Source organism: Xyrauchen texanus, chromosome 43 (assembly GCF_025860055.1).
Source record: "Xyrauchen texanus isolate HMW12.3.18 chromosome 43, RBS_HiC_50CHRs, whole genome shotgun sequence".
NCBI lineage: Eukaryota > Metazoa > Chordata > Actinopteri > Cypriniformes > Catostomidae > Xyrauchen > Xyrauchen texanus.
Genome location: NC_068318.1, coordinates 10861712 through 10870597, shown reverse-complemented (window position 1 = coordinate 10870597; position 8886 = coordinate 10861712). Strand labels below are relative to the sequence as shown.

Genomic DNA, 8886 nt, shown 5'->3' with positions numbered 1-8886 from the left:
TAAAAACCACTTGACTTGACTTGACTTGATATGAATCCTGAAGAGCACGTAAGTCGAGACGTGATCCGAAAGTGTCATAGAAGCACCACAAAATGACATGATTGTTTCAGCAATTTCGTTTTCATTTCATATTTGCTTTTATAACACCATTGGTTAGGTTTAGGTTTAAGGCTTTAGGATAGGGAGGTAAGATTTGTGGATTTAAAACTTGATAGTCCATTAACTTTAAAAGCCTCATCTGTTTGGGAGATAATGCAACTCACTTTCAGCGCCACTTAGTGACATTTCACCTAAGAACTGACGCAATTCGTGTTATGAACTACATACAGCCTGGTCTCATGAAATTTACGTGAACATGACAACATTTTTGCAATTAAAAATGTATGTGCTGTATAATCACGTTTGGCTGCATGTCTCCAGTGAAATGTCCAGGTGGGGGCTCTAAAAGCAAGTAAAATTTGAAGGTGAATGTTAGATTAATTCTTTTTTTTAAACATACCTCCCTATCCTCAACGTTTTGCCAGAACCTAACCAATAAAATATCTATGAGAAGTTAAAAAAGACCCCCTTACCATATCAATGCCTAAATCTAAGCATGAGTGTTGTAAAATGCAAAAGCTAAATTCAACGCCCAATCAGATGGGCACAAGCTCATGCTGAAATAAGTTTATATATGTAGATGAGTCTGTAATACAAGCACTAAAATGTCTTGTTTTTCAAAAGATGCGTTTGAGTTAAAGTGTGTGGATATCATTAAATAGCATGGTCTGAGTTATAGAGCGAAAAATCTGTATTTAAGTCATAATCAGCCATCAAAGTCATGATTTGAGTGAAAGTGAATAAAAAAGAGTTGTTGTAGCATGTTAATTTCTCCTGGAAACTGCAGGGAATTGTACCTGTAGACATGTATAACAAGTTTTGCAAAAAATGTATGTAGATTCACGTTTTCACTATGAGACCTGGTTGCCCACATATTTCGCAAAAACGTTTCTTTCTTATCAAGCTCATTTGGTATGATAGGACTAAATATTAACAGCAATTATTTTCTAGATTAACTATTCCCTTAATCTGTGGGAGAAAACAAGCTGGTTTCCTGCTCCCAAGATTGATAAGTGTGTGCTCTTGATGATCTGTGTTTTGAGTCACAGCTGGACAAGAGAGACAGGAAAAGGATCTGAGTATCCTGGGATGTTTGGCCCACTTAATTAGTTTTCTTGCTGCCTCCAGGAAGATAATACGGATGTTGTCCGCACTCATGGTCCGGCAATCCTGTTTTTAACTTGTCCAAGTCCACACTAATTGCATCTCCATGCAATTCAGGTTTTAACTTAACTTCTCTCAGTGTGGCTGAAACTTATTCAAAACAAACATCCACACCTTTAATAAGCTGCCAGGCACAAGCTAAATGTGCTCAAGGGGTGAAAAGAGATGGACGGGTGACAGTTTGAAGGTGTGAACTCATTCATTGTCCAGACCCTGATGCTTAACAGCCTGGTGTCAATGAGTCAGAAACTCTTGTTAGAATCCATCAATGAACTGCGGGTGGGGTGCCATAATAGGCTGACATGACTTTCCAAGATATTATGCATTTACAAATGCCACTACATGGTCAGCTTTCAAAACATCTGTTGAAAAGTCAACAGATAAATAAGATGAATTAAGATCTTCCTCATTGTTCGTCATGTGCTTTCACTTTAGGATGCATGGGATGCATGTGACACATCAAACAAACTGGAGACCCCAATCACATGGTGACTGAGCGAATGGGATAATACAATATAACTAAATTGGGAGTCCATTGAAAATCTGGGATTCAAAATCAAATATAAACTTCTTTTTTATACAAAAAGTCCTAGATGAAATTCCCAGACATCCTGAAACTTCCTAAAACTTTTCACTCATATTGTGTGGATTTTTGCATATATGGACTGGCCCCATTCATTTCCATTGTAAGTGCCTTACTGTAAATCAAATTTGTACTTTTTTGAAATAAACAAGAAATGATGATGATGATGATTATTTATTTATTTATTATGATAATCAACATTATGCCACTTATACTGTAATAAAGCTTAAATTGTATTGAACCCGGAATATTCCTTTAAGTTATGAAGGAAAATGTAAATAGACCCCCGGTCAGCAACTGCTCTTTTAGTAAGATTTAATTTGGCTCTAAAGTAAATAAACACAATTGTTCTCCTCTGTCAAGAGATCTGTGTGTTTTTTCAGGTGTCTAACATCAGAAATAGTCTTACTACACACCCACAGCTCTGTAGCTCTCACACAGATGCTTTGGATAGATTTGCTTTAATTAAGCGGTGCATTTACAGAGCAACTCAAGTCGGTCAACAGTTTTGAAAAACTCTTATTATCTATGGCCAAGGTCGTGCAGCAATGGATCAAAGAGGCTGTGCCGATTCCAGCTGTTCAGAGAGGTCTGTCACTCGCCTCTTTCCCTATGTGTGTGTGTATGTGTGTGTGTGTGTGTGTGTGTGTGTGTGTGTGTGTGGTCTAACACTATGCTTGCCATTCATTCCATGTATGGATCCTGCATGCAAATGTTGAATTCCATCCACATCAAATTCTGTCATGTGTCAACAAAGCAGTGTCAGTCCTGTCATTTATCATTTAAACAGCCCTGCACCATTTAGAAATATATATATAATATGCTTTATTATAGATAGAGGTCACTCAAGACTTTCCGGAAATACATTTAATTGCCGTAAAATAAACAGTTTGGCAGTTGTTGGAACCCCAGCGCTTTTGTCACACATTTCCATATCTATCTATGCCATTTGTTCCTTTATCAAATCAATCCTGTTAAGTGCAAGGGCAGATAAGTCTGATCCCACCTGTGTTGTGTCTTTGGGGGGAGTACATGATCTGTGATTTAGCTTATGATAAGACAGCATTGGCATTTAGCAGCTCATACCATTTCCTCCATTGTGATTCCAATAAAGAATAAAAACTAAACTGTGAGGAGTTTCTGTCATTTTAAATCTCCCTTTAGTTGCTGCTTAGAACTACCAAAGTAGAGCTAGTGACCAGTGCAGTAAGTTTAGATGTTGTTTAAGTGATTTTAACCATTAAAACTGCATGCAAACATTCCCCAAACCAACATCTTTGCACTCTGCAGCACATGTTAAGCTTTAAGGCCATTGTTATGATGTCACAACACTTGAACTTCCAAAAAGCTGAGCCTCCCATCCTGGGCCTGGTCAGTGCACATGTGAGTGCGTGTGTAGGAGTGGGTCAGGGAGGGATAGTTGTGTCTGAGCGGGTCAGGTCCTTGGCACCACTGACGCCTCTACGTTGAGAGACGAAGAAGGGTGCAGAGTGAAATCTCCTGTCTGCTCCTTCACTCAGTCCTACTACTAAACCAAATGCTCTGGCTATACGTTTACAGTTTTATCTTACTGTAGGATTTTCTCTGTGAAACCTCATTATTCTCATGTCTTTGTATTTTAAAGGATTTTTTTAAATGATAATTTACAGATATGATATATACTGTATAAAGCCTAATGAATGTGATAATATATGTATATGATAATGGAATATATAGTGTACTATCCTAAAGTTTACTTTTTTAGTCTTAATTCTAAATTTACATTATACTTTTCCTTCAGTATCTCCTTTTATTTCTCTTCCAACACGTTTGCCCCATTAAACGTGATGCAGTCATAAGGCATATTATATTTAGACTATTTCTCACAATCAGACATGACATGGGTGGGGTGTTGTTTTGAATTGCATAGTGATGTGAATGATCTATTATCTCATTCGATTCTGGAGGATGACTGGGTTCTTTTACAGCATGTAATCCTCCAATAAAATCTTTCAAAATGGTCAATAAATCTATCAATCAATCAATCAATCTATCTATCTATCTATCTATCTATCTATCTATCTATCTATCTATCTATCTATCTATCTATCTATCTATCTATCTATCTATCTATCTATCTATCTATCTATCTATCTATCATCTATCTGTCTGTCTGTCTGTCTGTCTGTCTGTCTGTCTTTTTCTTTCTTATCCATCCATCCAGCCAGCCATCTATCTATCTATCTATAAAAACTGTCTGTCTGTCTATCTATCTATCTATCTATCTATCTATCTATCTATCTATCTATCTATCTATCTATCTATCTATCTATCTATCTATCTATCTATCTATCTATATATCTATCTATCTATCTATCTATCTATCTATCTGTCTGTCTGTCTGTCTGTCTGTCTGTCTGTCTGTCTGTCTGTCTGTCTGTCTGTCTGTCTTTTTCTTTCTTATCCATCCATCCAGCCAGCCATCTATCTATCTATCTATAAAAACTGTCTGTCTATCTATCTATCTATCTATCTATCTATCTATCTATCTATCTATCTATCTATCTATCTATCTATCTATCTATCTATCTATCTATCTATCTGTCTGTCTGTCTGTCTGTCTGTCTGTCTGTCTGTCTGTCTGTCTGTCTGTCTGTCTGTCTGTCTGTCTTTTTCTTTCTTATCCATCCATCCATCCATCCATCCATCCATCCATCCATCCATCCATCCATCCACCCATCCATCCATCCATCCATCTATAAAAACTGTCTGTCTGTCTATCTATCTATCTATCTATCTATCTATCTATCTATCTATCTATCTATCTATCTATCTATCTATCTATCTATCTATCTATCTGTCTGTCTGTCTGTCTGTCTGTCTGTCTGTCTGTCTTTCTGTCTGTCTGTCTATCTGCCTTATAATATATTTTTTTTTTTTATTGTTTATTAATTATTATTATTATTATTGGGGTAATTAGTTCAGTATCCAATTATGAGACAAGGACAGTTACTGTAAACTGAAAGCATAAATATGCTATTTTCATTATTGTGTTTATTACTTTTGCATTAGGTTATTATTTTATTAAACGTATTTGGAATTTTACCAACAATATTGACGATAATACAAAAATGGAAATACCTATGCGTGCTTTTTGCTAGTCGGCGATCTGTACAGTTAAAACAATATAAATCAAAGTGGTTGGAATGTTCTGTCTCATAAATTCATAAAAGAACGGAAGAATATTCGTATGTACAAACGAATGCATTACTCGTAATTTTAATGCTGCTGTATTTCAGTTGAACTCGGGAATATGTGTGGTCCTGCTCGGGTAAGTGTGCAGCAGCATCTTAAACGTATTCGGATGGAAATTATAGCGCTTGAATCGTCAAGCTAATAGCCTGTTGTTCACACTTTCACATCCGCGCATCACAATATCAATGAACCAGTATTAGACAAAAACACGTCTTGACTTGTCATCGCGGTCATAGAGAACAGTTTATCGTGCTTTGAGTTTTTAATAGCGAAACTCTCGATATCTTGGAGACTTTAACACACCCATGTACTCATATAGACACAAGTTATTCGCAATAAATAAATAAATAAATAATAATAATTGCAAAGTAGAGTTATATTAAGGTAAACCCTTCAGTCCCACCATCTGCAACACTGTTTATGGCTTACATCAAAAACTGCGTATTACTTTACAACAAAGTACGTCCGTTTTTAGTAGTTCCGCTTTTCAATCTTTCTATAAATATGTATATTTTTGTTTACTTGTTAATTTTATATTTAGTAGGCTAATCTCGTCGGTTTTCTTTTGGAGACTGAGAGGAGGCTGCAGTCTCAAATCGTGAGGGGAGGGGTCAGGCAGGGTAACATTGGGGAGGGGCGTGAGATCGGGACGGTTTAAAAGCCACAGTTTGTCCGGTTTGAGGATCATTCTGACTTGGACAAATCACAAGGAAACTAATCATACCATTTGGACCACTTCTAAGATCACAAATGTCTAGATATTTCTGATACTTTTTTGCTTTGAGTCAACTGAAATTTTAGACAACAAAGACCATTTGAATACATTGTTATTTTAACATCAGTTGGAGGAATGAACGATATTGACAACATGAATTTCAACTACAGCCAATATGACTATGAGGAGTCTGCAAATAACTCAATGTGTGACTATGATGATTGGGGACCCTCCTATTCTTTGATTCCCATCCTCTACATGCTTATCTTCATCCTGGGCCTCACTGGCAATGGTGCGGTCATCTTCACCGTATGGCGAGCCCAGTCCAAGCGGAGAGTTGCCGACGTCTATATTGGAAACCTGGCTATTGCTGACCTGACCTTTTTGGTGACACTGCCCCTGTGGGCCGTCTACACCGCCCTGGGCTACGACTGGCCATTTGGCGTGGCCCTCTGCAAGATCAGCAGCTATGTGGTTTTGCTCAACATGTATGCCAGTGTCTTCTGTCTCACCTGTCTGAGCCTGGACCGCTACATGGCCATCGTTCACTCCCTAACCAGCACACAGCTGCGTACCAGAGGACACACGCGGGCATCGCTGGCTGCAATCTGGTTTCTCTCAGGAGTGTTGGCTTCACCCACCCTGCTGTTCCGCACTACGGTGTACGACACTGAAACCAACCGCACGTCCTGCGCCATGGACTTCAGCCTGGTGATGAGAAAACCGGGCCAGGAGGCATTTTGGATTGCAGGCCTCAGCATCTCCTCCACTGCTCTGGGCTTCCTGATCCCCCTTCTGGCCATGATGGTGTGCTACGGATTCATCGGATGCACCGTGACACGTCACTTCAACAGCCTGCGCAAGGAGGATCAGCGGAAGCGTCGCCTGCTGAAGATCATTACCACGTTGGTGGTGGTGTTTGCCGCCTGCTGGATGCCCTTCCATGTTGTGAAGACTATGGATGCCCTCTCGTACCTGAATATGGCACCTGACTCCTGCACCTTCCTGAATCTTCTGCTGTTGGCCCATCCCTATGCAACTTGTCTGGCCTACGTCAACAGCTGCCTTAACCCTCTCCTCTACGCCTTTTTTGACCTTCGCTTCCAGTCCCAGTGCGTCTGCCTCCTCAACCTGAAGAATGCTCTGCATGCCAGTCCAGCCAGATCCCTTTCTTCACAGAAAACTGAAACCTAGTCACTGGCTACAAAGGTGTGATGAGATGTGTGGAAGGGTGACACAGAACTAGGGGGTGAACAAGTTGGCAATTACCCTCAAAATGTCAAATCCTTCACTTGAACTCAAAGGTAAATCAATTATTGTTGGGGACAGACAGACTTTCCATTTGTTTCTGACTGTGGGAACTTGAGAAAACAGCTTCCTCTGTCTCGTGACTACATGGTGGTACTCTATGAACTGAGTGCAACTAAAGTAGAAATGTTCTGGTTCTGAGGAACTGATGCAGCCACTTTGTCCAGATCTCTGAGACCACAAACAGATTTTCTGAGATTCAGAGAGCAGACCCCCTTCCGACAGCTGCACTCCAGACGTGTGGAGTTGTATGTATAGGGTTTTTGCTGCACTCCGCCTCTGCACTTCATGCGGGTGCATATTGCTGCCTTTGGAGATTGAGGTTAATAGACTTTGCTGTTTGTTGGAGCTGCAGGGGAGGGCAGTGGGTGGTCCACGGAGAGGTTTTGAGAGCAATTTATGGACTCTTTACTTTTGACGCTTTTTTCCCCCAATTGGCTTATTTTTTTATCCTTTAAGCACTTGTTCATAAGGGGCAGAGATAGGAACCCTGTTGGCCAATCGGTCTTATCTAAACTGTCAAGGTAGGGGAGGGAGGGATGGGTGCCTTACTTGAGAAGTGTTGCAGCTTGATTAAAGACTTTCGGGGGGGAGGTGGGTGTTTTGGAGGAGATGAAAGCATAGATGGGGGTTGAACTCAGACAGACAGATGGCAACTGACAGTTTTTTCGGGGAAGAGGGATTCATAGGTGGCAGCTTTGACAGATGAGATGCCGATGCTTGTGTTTGTGTGTGTGCATGTGAGCTAATGAAATCTGTGTTGATGAAAATGAAATAAAATAAAAATGAATTTTTATTTTAGTACATAATCTTTTTGTGAAACACTGCTGTATGGTGCTTTTTTTGCAGTACTCTATGAATAAAATATGTATTAAGAATTTCTCTTGTTTGTGTCTCTTTTTTTTCAACTTTTTGAAATTCTTGTATTCTATTGGAATGTTTGTAGCATTCCACCATGTGTAGTGTTTTCCTGTTAACTCTGGGGTGAGGGCAGTTGCTTTGCCTCTTATTGTCCTCTTTCAGTTCAAAATCAAACAAAGTGACTGACAGGAAATGCATGTTTATGGCCGATTTACTTTTTTGTTTCTTGTTTTTTACACAAAAAAAGAGCACAATTATGCCAGGACAGGGCTTCCCTACAGCCAAAAATATGTACTTGAAGTGCACTCAACGTGAACCTTTCATTAAAATGGAATTTTATAAAAAAAAATATTTTACTTGCAAATAATAAAGTAATTTATTTTGTATTAGGTTCAAGTGTTCTTCATGACTGAGTTTTGATTTTTATAAATGTTTTATCTAAATAAATATTGATTTATTTCAATGTAAATAAAATGACTTATTATAAATAGACATACATTTATTAATTAAAAATTGACAACTGACACATGCAAATAAATAAATAAAATAAAAATCTATGAATACAACAATGTCTTCCTGCTGTATTTTTGGATTTAAGGGTCTTGATTTAATTTACAGTTTTTTCTCCTTCAAAAGATACATTTGATTTTGCTTTGACATTGAGGCTCATTTGGTAGCAATATTGGGCTATATTTAAAATTTCAGATACATAGAAAATTCACAGTATCTCTTTAACCTTGGCATAGGTTACCATTTTGCTAGAAAATGGTATCAGCATTTATAAACAAATGCTCTGCATATGTAGGATCACCAGCCCCTAAATAGGCCCCCAATGATTAAGTCCTTTCCTCTCTAATAAACTTTGAGCCAGACATAATTTATCGTTAATCTGAAGTAATTAGTGTCACTGATGTCTCAGTGT

At 38.6% G+C, this 8886-nt stretch overlaps 1 protein-coding gene across 1 annotated transcript; it reads left to right on the top strand.

The window, feature by feature from the left end:
- The first annotated feature begins 5785 nt into the window (after window positions 1–5785).
- On the top strand, window positions 5786–7965 carry aplnrb (apelin receptor b). The gene has a single exon (XM_052116400.1). It carries the CDS (start codon window positions 5931–5933, stop codon window positions 6987–6989), a length of 1059 nt encoding a protein of 352 aa, XP_051972360.1. The 5' UTR covers window positions 5786–5930; the 3' UTR covers window positions 6990–7965.
- The last annotated feature ends 921 nt before the right edge of the window (window positions 7966–8886 follow it).

What these genes read in the sequence shown, in the direction of transcription:
- aplnrb (XM_052116400.1), top strand. Translation starts at nt 5,931, where the DNA reads ATGAACGATATTGACAACATGAATTTCAACTACAGCCAATATGACTAT.